The sequence below is a fragment of the Cherax quadricarinatus genome, chromosome 24 (assembly GCF_038502225.1).
Source record: "Cherax quadricarinatus isolate ZL_2023a chromosome 24, ASM3850222v1, whole genome shotgun sequence".
NCBI classification, from domain to species: Eukaryota; Metazoa; Arthropoda; class Malacostraca; order Decapoda; family Parastacidae; genus Cherax; species Cherax quadricarinatus.
The window spans coordinates 22327411-22340260 of NC_091315.1; the positions used below are offsets into that span (position 1 = coordinate 22327411).

The 12850-nt window shown below is 43.7% G+C and overlaps 2 protein-coding genes across 3 annotated transcripts in view; one reads left to right on the forward strand and one right to left on the reverse strand.

Moving 5' to 3' along the window:
• Positions 1-4319, reverse strand: part of LOC128690846 (ras-related protein Rab-7L1) — a 115074-nt gene extending 110755 nt beyond the window's left edge. Inside the window, exon 1 of one of the 2 annotated variants that reach the window (XM_070088254.1) lies at positions 3614-4319. In XM_070088254.1, coding sequence (XP_069944355.1) covers positions 3614-4064 — 451 coding nt within the window. In that variant the 5' untranslated portion in view covers positions 4065-4319. The remainder of the gene's footprint in view (positions 1-3613) is intronic. The other variant, XM_070088253.1, reaches the window with a different exon arrangement.
• Positions 1-12850, forward strand: part of LOC128690845 (ankyrin repeat and BTB/POZ domain-containing protein 1) — a 91910-nt gene that overhangs the window by 58259 nt on the left and 20801 nt on the right. The gene's annotated exons all lie outside the window — the stretch shown is intronic.

The following is a 12850-nucleotide window of genomic DNA, read 5'->3' on the forward strand; positions in this document are numbered from 1 at the left end:
GGCGATGCAAAATGCCGCCAATAAAAAGTAGGGGCGCCATTGGTACACTAAGAGAAAACACCATAAGTGTCCGGGGCCCAAAACTGTTCAACAGCCTCCCATCAAGCATTAGGGGAATTGCCAATAAACCCCTGGCTGCCTTCAAGAGAGAGCTGGACAGATACCTAAAGTCAGTGCCGGATCAGCCGGGCTGTGGCTCGTACGTCGGACTGCGTGCGGCCAGCAGTAACAGCCTAGTTGATCAGGCCCTGATCCATCGGGAGGCCTGGTCATGGACCGGGCCGCGGGGGCGTTGATCCCCGGAATAACCTCCAGGTAACACACACACACATTCACTCACTGGAGTTCTACGACAAGGTAACGGAAGTAAGACAGAGGAGAGAAGGATGGGTAAATTGTATTTTCTTGAACTGAAAGAAGGCTTTTGACACTGTACTGCACAAGAGACTGGTGGAAAAGCTAGAGGATTAGGCAGAAATATTAGGAAAAGCACTGCACTGAGCCATTGATCACAGAATACCTGATGGAAGGAAACAACGAGTGATCAAGTGATAGTATGAGACGAGGTGTCAGAATGACATGACAGTAGGGATAGAGTCAGAGGTGTCCTTGTTCGCAGATGACGTGAAACTAATGAGAATACAAGAGGACGAGGATCAGGAAAGACTGAAGGGATCTGGACAGGCTGCAAGCCTGTCCAAATGGCTTTTGGAGTTTAACTCCACTGAGTGCAAAGTTATGAAGCTTGGAGAAGGACAAAGAAGACCGTAGACGGAGTGCAGGTTTTTTGGGTCAAAGGCTGCAAACTTCACTTAAGGTAAAGGATCGTAGGGTGAGTATAATACCGAACACATCTTCTGAGGTGCCCATCAACCAAATAACTGCTGCAGCATATGGGCGCCTTGCGAACCTAAGAATAGCGTTTTGACATCTAAGGAGTTATTCAGAACACTGTACACCGTGTACGTCAGGCCCATATTGGAGTATTCTGTACTAGTGTAGAACCCTCACCTGGTCAAGCGCCAAGAAATTAAAGAAAGGTCAAAAGTTTGCAGTTAGTCCCCGGAGCTAAGGGGTATGTACAATGAGGAGAGGTGAAGGGAATTTAACTTGGTGACACTGAAGGACAAGGGGTAAAGGGAGGATATGATAATGACGTATAAAATACTGAGAGAAATTGACAGGGACAGAATGTTTCAAGAGATGGGATATAGGAACAGGAAGTCACGACTGAAGTTAAAAACTTATATGAGTCATAGGGATGTTAGGAAGCATTTCTTCAGCCTTAGGGTTGTCAGGAAGTGGAACAACCTGGAGAGTGAAGTAGTGGAGGCGGGATCCATACATAGCTTAAAGAAGAGGTACGATAAGGCTCTTGGAGCCGGGAGTGGATCTAGTAGCGACCAGCGAAGAGGCGGGGCCAGGAGCTATGGATTGACCTCAACCACATGTAGGTGAATATATATACACACACACGTACGCACGCACACACACTATCGACAATTGCTTTTGACAACCAGTAACTCACACAGCAGACCAAGTAATGAGTAATGACATTATCATCTCGGAAAAAGTATGTTGTTTAATATTTAACCTTCCTGTATTTTTTAATATCCATTGTGTAATAAGAATTCCCTTATATATTGAACATAGTCATAATTTTAAAAGTAAAAATGTGTAAGAAAAGTATCTGTGTCGGCCGAGAATTGAGTATTGGTGTCGGCAAAATCTTTGGTATCGTCCCATGAATGTAATTCAGTATGTTAGTCAAAAGAAATAAGGTGATCTTACAAGGAGAAAGGGAAGGGGAGGGGGTCACAGTATTCTCTTACAGTATCTTGTCAAGGTTGCAGCCCATGAGAATCTTTCCCAGATCTCTGTTACTCTCAAACTGGTCTCTCACCACTTGTCATTCCCGGCTTTCTCAAAAATTGTTCAACCTCTAACTAAACGTAACTACTCAGATATGTTCCGATACACCTATGAGAGTTATGAACAAATAGGATTTGCTTGAGGGAGAATGTCTTCTCTAATAACATTCCTTAGTTTACCTTCTATTTGCATTCACCTTAAATCTGACTTGCCTCTCCCTCTTTTGAAAATTCTGAAGATTCGTTTTCTCCTCTCCATTTCCATGTGCAAAAGCTCCCTTGCCTAGTGCAGCCTTACGCTCACTCTTAAACACTTCCAATCTCATTCTCATGATAGAGCCATGTACACTGATGGTTATAAGTCTCTCGATGGTGTCACATATGCAGCTCTTTTACCGGGAATAACTCAAGGTTATTCACTAGAGTGGGCCAGAATTTTCACAGCAGTTATATGGCATTCTCACTGCAATCAAACACATTGCTACCATGTCTGCCTCATCATTCATAGTTATTTTAAACACCCAAAAGTATGTTACAAGCTATCCAGAAATCCGACTCTCATCTCATTGTCCTCTGCAGTTTCCCCTGCCATGAAGGGGACAGTTAATACGCAGCAATATTCCAATCTAAAGAGAACGAATGACCTGAAGAATATCATTATTGATTGGCTAGTCTTTTCTTGTTTTGAAGGTTTTAGTTATCAAACCTTTCATTCTTCCTGCAGGTGCGATAATAACATTGTATTCTTTGAACGTGAAATCTGACATCACTCCTAGTACTCTCGCATTTGATTTATGTTCTGCTCTGTAATGGGAGTTTGTCTTGTACTACTCCGATCTTGTTTTTATTTACTTCATTCTTCCGTGAGCAAGTATCTGAAATTCGTCCTCATTGAACATTATATATTGTTGTTAGCCTACTGGACGGCTTGGTTCATATCAGCTTGTAGTCTCGCCGTGTCTTCTATGGATGCCACTTTCATATAAATTCTAGTATCGTGTGTATAGGATGATGCAGTTCTATCCAGACGATACTAGATGGTATCAAAAAATTAATATTTGTTATTCTCGGTTGAGTTAAGTTTAGTTAGGTTAACTTATATTAATCTATATTTACGCATAATTAACCGAGAGTAAAAAAAAATGACTTACGCCTTTTAGTGCTAGACTAATGGTTCCGTATTTGTGCGTTTTCTTTCAAATGCTGAAAAAATTGAGAACGGGTTGTATATGGGCTCATTAGTTACGAGTGTCGGAGGACGGCGTTGAAACTAATGCGAGGTACAAGGTTTTAGAAAATTGTAGAGGATGTATGGGTCATGGTCTCTGGGAACCTGGAAACCTAGACTCATGCCGCAAACTCTGCCGTCTTGACTCTTCTGAATCATGTCCACAAGTTATTTATATAGAGTTATACATTTGTATAGGGGTTTTTCCTTTATTATAAAAAGTGAAAATTTAGTTATTAACCAAATTTCCAAAATAGTGATTTCAGAAACTTGGTTTATGTTCAGTTCACAATGTTCTAACTAATGACACACTGGGAGCACGTAAACAGTTGATGGAGTGTCTTAAATATTGAGCTGCTTATTTTGGAAACTACTGTTATGAGAGAGTGGGGGGACCGACGGGGTAGAGGTGTGAGGAAGGAAGGAAGGGTGGGAGGGAGGGAGGGAGGGAGGGAAGGACGAAGGGGTGTGGAGGTGAGTGAGGGATTGAGAAAGGGAGGGAGGGGTAACTTACCACCAGAGAGGTCCGGGACGCTGATGGAGTCCCAAGAGAGGTGATGTGCTGGTCGGGTAAGATCATCAGAGCTGCGACGCCTCACCTCATACTCCAGCTGAGAGCCCCGACGCCCGCCGATGCCCGCATGCGGCCAGAACACCAGGCGCACTCGGCTCGCCTCCGTCTCCTCCTTAGCGGTAGCTGTGGCGGCGGCAGTGTCGGCCCGAGAGCGGCTGCGGCTGAGCGGGGGACCTAGTACTCCCCGCACCCGCAGGGGGTTGCCGCTAGAGACGAGGTTTCCGCCGCTGGAGCTACGAAGAATGTTTGGGACTGAGGGAGGCGCCTCGCAGACTGTAGCCAGGTGTTCCCCCAAGACACTACTGCTGCCACTTCGTCGTAGAACCACCCTGCTAACTGCCCTCTCCTCACCGCCGCCCACGCTACTCTCACTCAAGCCGCCTGCTGTCATGTTGATACTTATATTACCGCTACACCCATCCCGTGGTGTGGTTCATCCGCCCACACGCTATTACCCTCAAGAGGATTTGTATTGGTGTTATGTGGGTTGGCAGGCTTGGGTGGCACAGGATGAGGCGTGGACGTGCGTGGATGGCACAGGATGAGGTGTGGGCGTATGCGGGTGGCAGAGGGTGATGCGTGAGCGTGAGTGGCACAGAGTTGGAGGAGCAGCAGTGGTTAGGTAGTGGCGTGGAGGACTAGCCTAAGAACTGGTGGCATGTAGCGACCTCTTCCAACCCGACCCTCCCTTCCTTCCCTCCCTCCCTTCTCACAACTCCAGTATCACCTGTCTTAATGCCCCTCCGCGGTCTCCTCCCCTACCCCTATTACCTTAAACCAGCTTAGGTGAGCGTGACATCCACTTACCCCTACTCTCATACTTATAACCAGTACCCTTGCTCTTTATGTTTTGGCATGTGTGCTCTTTCCTTCACCTCTCCTTTACTTGTATTACTTTATTTTTTGTCATCTGTTCCTGTTTTTATCTTAGTGGTTGACCTCATCTAGTTAAGTAGCATCTCATGCAAAAGAAGAAAAAAAGATTTCCAGGTAGCTGAGACCAGAGAGGTATCTCATAATCTGTTTATGGAAAATACCAGAAGTTTGGATCCTCAGTCATCGCATTAAAATAATTTATTGAAGGAGGAGGTTTCTAATAACCCAGTGAGAAGCAAGAGTATCATAGGTACAATTACAGAACACAGTCAACATCTGTGGTCCCAGACTCTGCAGCCGTCTACCAGCAGATTTAAGAAACATTGCCGGAATAAAGATAAAACGTTTTCAAGAGGAGGTGCCTTATCATCCAGGGTGCTCGTGGCTTGGTTAGTAGCATCTTCAGCTCACACACTAAGGGTCCGGGGTCATTCTCCGGTGTGGAAATTTTTTTACATAATTTCCAAAATGTAGAGCACATAAATGAATAATATAATAAATGTGTATTAAAATGTAATGCTATTTGGACCCTTGAAGAAATTTTGAGTTTACCTGGAGAGTTCCGGGGGTCAACGCCCCCGCGGCCCGGTCTGTGACCAGGCCTCATGGTGGATCAGAGCCTGATCAACCAGGCTGTTACTGCTGGCTGCATGCAATCCAACGTACGAGCCACAGCCCGGCTGGTCAGGTACCGACTTTAGGTGCTTGTCCAGTGCCTGCTTGAAGACAGCCAGGGGTCTATTGGTAATCCCCCTTATGTATGCTGGGAAGCAGTTGAACAGTCTCGGGGCCCCTGACACTTATTGTATTGTCTCTTAACATGCCAGTGACACCTCTGCTTTTCATTGGGGGGATGTTGCATCGTCTGCCGAGTCTTTTGCTTTCGTTGTGAGTGATATTCGTGTACAATTTCGGTACTAGTCCCTCTAGGATTTTTCAGGTGTATATAATCATGTATCTCTCCCGCCTGCATTGCAGGGGGTACAGGTTCAGGAACTTCAAGCGCTCCCAGTAATTGAGGTGTTTCATTTCCGTTATGCGTGCTGTGAAGGTTCTCTGTACATTTTCTAGGTCAGCAATTTCACCTGCCTTGAAAGGTGCTGTTAGTGTGCAGCAATATTCCAGCCTAGATAGAACAGGCAACCTGAAGAGTGTCATCATGGGCTTGGTATCCCTAGTTTTGAAGGTTCTCATTATCCATCCTGTCATTTTTCTAGCAGATGCGATTGATACAATGTTATGGTCCTTGAAGGTGAGATCCTCCGACATGATCACTCCCAGGTCTTTGACGTTGGTTTTTCGCTCTATTTTGTGGCTGGAATTTGTTTTGTACTCTTGTGAAGTTTTAATTTCCTCATATTTACCATATCGGAGTGGTTTAAATTTCTCATCATTGAACTTCATATTGTTTTCTGCAGCCCATTGAAAGATTTGGTTGATGTCTGCCTGGAGCCTTGCAGTGTCTGCAGTAGAAGACACTGTCATGCAGATTCAGGTGTCATCTGCAAAGGAAGACACGGTGCTGTGGCTGACATCCTTGTCTATGTTAGATATGAGGATGAGAAACAAGATGGGAGCGAGTACTGTGCCTTGTGGAACAGAGCTTTTCACCGTAGCCGCCTCAGACTTTACTCTGTTGAGGAGTCGCCATATTGAATTTAATGTGATCAGCCGGGCTGTGGTTCGTACGTTGGACTGCGTGCGGCCAGCAGTAACAGCCTGGTTGATCAGGCCCTGATCCACCAGGAGGCCTTGTTGTGGACCAGGCTGCAGGGGCGCTGATCCCCGGAATAACCTCCAGGGATACTCCAGGTAAGCACTGGACTAATTGTGCTATGTAATTCAGCATTTTCTGAGGCTAAGCCAGGATGTTTCAGCCTGAATTTGTAATAGAAGCTCATGTTAATGTCCCCTGCTGAAGAAATAGGACAGGAAATTTGTGGAAGCTCAAGAATTACATGTGGATGGTGGAAGATGGGATGCTAATATCACTCACAGGGAAGTACACCATTAGTCCTTGCATTTAGATCTCAGCTGGCCAGTGTAGGGTCTAGGTGTTAGGCAGGTGTTGTGGTGTGATTCATCTACAGTAATTAAATGGTAAGTGTTAATATAAATAATTTGTGTACCCAGCAAGTAAACCAAAATAACATAAAGTCCACATAACTTTAATTACCAGAGTAGCTGTTTTTTATATTATAATTATTAATTTAATGTCAGGTCTAGCTTTTTGTGAGAGTAGCGAAGAAGTGGACAGTCGAGGGACAGTTCAGTGACCTGCTGTGACTAAGTCCCACTTACCTCACCCAAATTACTTGCAGGTAATACCCTGTAAGTCTCCTCCAGTTGATTTGCTCACATAATAATAATAATAATAATAATAATAATAATAATAATAATAATAATAATAGTAATAATTTTCAAAATTTGGCCTGAGTGAAACGTTTGGCATGTTTCCTTAACACCTGCTGTTCACCTATCAATAAGTAGGCACCTGGGTATTAGCAGACTGATGTGAGTCGCATCCTGGGGGATAAGATTAGCCTTAGTTGCTGGAAATTTTCTTCATAACCAGGGGCTTGTTATATAGTATGTCAGTGTTGTCAGTTAGGTCTGCATCAGTTGTTTCATGTACTTGAAATAAGGATTATACCAGTATTATCAGTCTCTTTACCTGTACGTGACTTACACACAATGAATTGATAGCTATGTGATGTATAATCGAGGATCTGATGGCTTTGTGACTTCAATCCAGGAACTGATTGCTATGTGACTTAGTCGTGGAATTGAGTCATATGATGACAATCGCCTTCCCCGACAGACCACTATCCCTCCCCATTCTCCTATATGGATACAGGAATAGCTAAACCCCTAGGGATCATAAGGCCTTTGGGATATAGGAAGTAATTAGGTTTGATCCAGTGTCTAACCTCTTATTTACTTTTCTCAATGTGTTTGGCAGTAATGCTACATCATACGAGGGAACACCAGTCAATAACCACAAAAATTCTTTTATTCTCTTCTCTCTCTATATAAATATATTTTAATTAGCACTTTTAAAGTTTATACATGTATTATAATATTTGGATTCAACAATAACATAAAACAGGAACAGGGTTAGATAATGTTGGAACTTATTCGGTCAGAGAAGTCCCAATGGGAAAAAACACACCGTTCGAGGGCCTTTACACCCACCCAAAAACACAAACACACTCTCCTGGATTGGCATAGGTGGATGGAAGGTACTACTTAATTTATAGATTTACCCTTCAGGGAAGAAGTAGGTAGTTTATACTGTTAGTATACTAATATTAGGATTATTGAGGCAACTGTAGATAATAATGTAGACCTAAGACCTTAACATAGGTAGTAATAGGCCGATAATGTAGGCAAACACTAGGTTAAGTTAGCTAGGGAGAACTGGCAGCCCAAGTTTGAATGACGAGGCGCGGGTCTCGAAGACACTAGATCTTTCTTCTATGACTAGACACCATCTGGACAACACGTGCCGTGATCAGCAGACGGCGCCCCCCACGTGTCTTCACGTATGAGACCTGGGGAAATCTGGTGGAGGCACCTCGATGTACCGTAGATGACCTCCTCCGTCAGGCCCATACAGTAAGACAAAACCTCCACTTTTTCTTAGGATTTCTGGCCAGTGTCTGGGGAAAATTGCGAGTGAGTTGAGCTGTGGCCTTTGTGCAGCCGGCAGTTCATGACCAGTACATGATTTTGTTTCTTGTCTATCTAGAAGCTAGTGTCCGTTTCTGCATAGTTATACTAGGGGATACACACCCTCTTGGATACAGGAATTTCTGAGGTGCAGGCAGGTCACTAATATCGATTGAATATTGCAGGAATTAAGGCTCCTGGTTGCACGTGGTTTCTGAGGGAAGTCCAAAGGGGCTAAGCTTAGGGAGGTTGAAGATCAGGATATATGCTACAACACCAAGTAAGTTAGTCCTTTAAACGTGCATGCAGGCGAGATTTCTTGCAACATCAGTCATTTATGAAAATCTGTCCTATAAGCCACTTGTGAGGCTGAGGTACCGACCTCAGAGCTCGGTGTCAGCAGAGCTTGCCAGGGTAGGCGACTCACTTGGAGGCAGTCCAGACAAATTTTCACAGATAACAGGGCACGTTGTTAGTCAACGGTTTACACAGAAGTTCAGATGAGTTTTGTTTAATGGGAAGTTGTGGATTTGATGCCAACTGTTTGTCCACCTATATATAACCGTACATATAATATTACTTTCATTTACTTCATCCCTTGAGCTATTTCAGATAAAGTATTTACCATTCACTTAAAGCTACAAGTATGTCCACTTTATTGCTCTTGTGCCACTTTCTTCGATTTCAACAGCTTGCTTACTTTTGTATTTATCGAAATTAAAGTTCAGTTGCTATTTTGACAATTTATTTACTTAGTACCTACTGACTTGCTATCTGTGATGGTGTTGTATGCTGTTCTTCAGAGCCGGTCTTCAGAACTCTTCCCTCTGTGGAATCTTGCTACTTGTTTACTTAGTTTGTGATGCTCACTTTTTATTAGGTCTTGTGTAAGATTCTTAAATCTCATTAGGTTTGGTTTTATTTTTGGAGAGAGAGAAAATGAGAATTTAATTTATCCTGTTCAGGTATCAGTCTTACTTGGTTCAGTTGATACATTAAATGCTTGTGCAAAAATCCGACTAGGTCAGAGGACATGTATCCTTGCCAGGTGGATCTCTGTTCCATTCAGGCTGACCCAATCAGTCTCTGAGGCTTTAAAGTTGTTACTGTTGTGCCAAGTATGCCTCAAAGTTTCTTGTACCCTCCAGTCACTCAGCTGCCTGGTAACAATGGTCCATTAATACAGACAAATGTTAGCATCGTGAATGTAAGGAACACTGGGAAACGAACCTTGGTCTGCATCACAGAATTCCCTCACAATGAGTAAGAAATAGGTATAGTATTATTACCATACATTCAAGCTGAAACTATGAGTGCTCCTCAGCCCCATCTCGTGTCTTATATCCAGGTTTTACTCAGTAACGTATCCCTTGGGTGCTTGGTAATATAATCCATTGTATTTTAATTTCTCCTCTCAAATGAATTTCAGTCACTTGTACGAATAGGTAACTTGCCTGTCTCGTTAAATGGATAGAATGACCATACGGCTTCATTGGTTTTAGCATTTTATAAAACTACAATAACTAATGTGTTTCGATTGCTGCATGATCCAAGAATGATATGCCCTTATCTCATCAACCCAGCCCCCTCTAGCTCACTTGACTTAAAAGGAATTGTACAGAATGAGGCATAATTTTCGAATGCAGGTAAATACAGTACCAGCTAATCAGAAGAGTTATTCCCCAATTGTTGCATGGAAACTAATATCTCATTTTCGTTATTAAAAAGGGCAAATTAACACCAACACTAACAAAAATCAATTTGAACATTCCACTAAATAAGATACACCAGATTTCAGAATTTAGAACCATTTAAAAGAGGCATTGTTTAGTTATACCTAAACAACAACCAAAAAATTTCTGAGACCAGAGTAACAATTTCCAAATAATTTGAGGTCACTGATAATAAATATCATGGTTAAAATTGTTTGTTAGCTTAACTTTTCAATATACACCTACGTGTCACAGCAGGTTCCAACAGGCTTGCGACAGTGTGTTTTTTTTACCACACTCACAGTCTCGCTGCCCTTCATTATTGTTCCACTAGTCATAGAAGGTGGGTGTGCTGTGCAGGTTTATATTTTGAGGTGAAAGGTAGGTGATTTTCTTAGCCAAACACTTTTTACACCACGTACTGCTGCTCTCTATGTGAATGGGACAGCTGGGCAAGAGGTTCCAACCACATCAGGAGAGACTGGCCACCTCGTCAATCATTGGAGCCTGGGATGAAAAATGTTCAACATCCACCTTTCATTGAACCAAACAAAATTTTGCTACCACCACTACACAAAACTGGGGCTTATGAAAAACTTTGTAAAAGCTGTGGACAAATCCGGTCAGGGATTCGTAATTAACATCAAAATTCCCCTCACTGAGTGACGCTAAGATAAGAGAGGGTCTTCAGTGGTCTTCAGCATTCTCTGACCTGCCTTACTCTTCCTGCACTTGTGGTGACTCCCTCCCCTCTCCACTCTCCGGCACATCCCTGGCTGGACCTGACACGATACATCCACCTGGATTGGCATTACAAGAACAGGGAACCCCCTCAGTTAGTTGCATTTCTGTTTGAAGAGTTTTGCTCTGTTACATATGGCTCTTCATTCTCTGTCTACACGAATGGCTCTCAGCACGGTCCTCCCCCCCTTCTACATCATCTGCGGCCTTCTTCGCTAATCTCTCCCTGTGTCAAATGCGGCGGTTGGACCCTGCTCATTCTGTTCTGGCAGGGGAGCTCTTCGCCATTCACCAGGCTCTAGCTTTTGTCCTAGATCACATTCCCCCACAACCACTGGTCCTCTTCTCTGATTCCCAATCTTCCCTGGCACTTTTGTGCTCTGCCCGTCCACGATCACTGCTCATCCTCGTTCGTCAGACTCAATCTCTCCTCCTGTGCTTCTTGCGGAGCCCAGGTTGGAGCATCTCCCTTCAGTGGGTTCCCGCCCATGTTGGAATCTGGGGAAATGAAGTGGTAGATCGGGCGGCCTCCCTCGCGCACACACTTCCTACTGTTACCCCTCTTGCCCTGAGCCAGAGTGATTTCACAAGGGCTGTCTGGAAGGGAATCCATCATCAGTGGCAAGAGGGCCTTGCACACTCCCTCTCTTCTTCGGCGTTGGGCTCTGTCTGAACTTTTAATGGCCCCTGCCCTTGGGCTCGCCATCCCAACCGCTTGGTGGACGTTGTACTGACTCGCCTTCGAGTCAGGCACTCGCGACTGGCGGCTCATTTTTAACGCCTTTGGATGACGGACTCTCCATACTGCCAGTGGTGTCCCTCACAGCCTGAGACGGTGGAACACTTCCTACTGTGGTGCCCACGTTATCACTCTGCACGGACTACTCTCCGTGCAGCCTTGCACACACTTGGGGTGCACACTTTCACTCTACCTGTCCTCCTCAACGGGGAGGGTTTCGCCCTCTGGACCATCAGGAGATACTGGCTTGTACCTGCTCCTTCCTGCTGGCTTCAGGATGTATCAGAGACATATGATATTAATCAAGACATTCTTCCACTTTGGTCGATATTCCCTCTCCTAGCACTGGACAGCCGGGCTCGATACGGCGTATGCTGTCAGTGGCCCTGAAACCCCAACAGAAGAAGAAGAAGAAGAAGAAGTGATCTTCAGATTCGAGAGCTTCTTGAAGATGGTGACTTTGAATCAGACCTTCATGGGGAGGAGAAAGCTGCTTGGGAAGCATATAAGTTAGTAGTGAAGGGATTTGTTGGAAACAGAAGGGAAGGCAACTATGAAGAGTTGGTGGAAAACCTCATCAAGGCTTACATGAACATGGGATGTAGCATGTCATTTAAAATTCACTTTTTGGACTCACATTTAGACTTTTTTTTTCCAGAGAACTGTGGGGCAGTTAGTGACAAACATGGTGAAAGGTTTCACCAAGATATTTCAGCCATAGAAAAATGGTACCAGGGCAAATGAGGCACAAGAATACTTGCTGACTATTGCTGGACATTGGCAAGAGATAATTCTTCAGCCCACTACAAGTGTCAAGCAAAAAAGGCAGAGAGTAGGTACAGATTAGTTTATAACATGCTGACACATATTGTACGTTATAATAAAATAATCAAATATTACACGTCTCGTATCTTTAAACCTATAGCCAATAAGCATTTTTCAAGGTGATATTTGGATTCACGACATGAGAATTCATAAGAATTAACTAATCTCATGGAGACGTTTCACCAACCTGTGGCTTCATCAGCCCAGTAAAGAGACTATTACTGGAGATGATGGAAGAAGTGGAGAGGTAATATTGAGGTGATGAGCCTCTCAGTCTTGATGAATCCAACATCTCCAGTATTTATTCTCCATATTGGACTGATATTGCTACTGGTTGGTAAAAACAACTCCATCAATAAAGATACCCAGGCGTTATGTTTATCAACTTGTGGGTGTTATGTACCATACCATTAATGTAACGATCAAGTTATCAATGTTGAAGGTTTCAAATTATTTAGATAAGGCAGTTACAAATTATCATGAAGCCAATATATAAATTTTCTCAGTTGCTTCAATATAATTAGCAAATTGGCACTTACACTATCCAAAATCACTCCAGAAATTTCTCTATTTAAGATACACTAGCATTTAAGGTTAGTAGCCAGTCAGAAG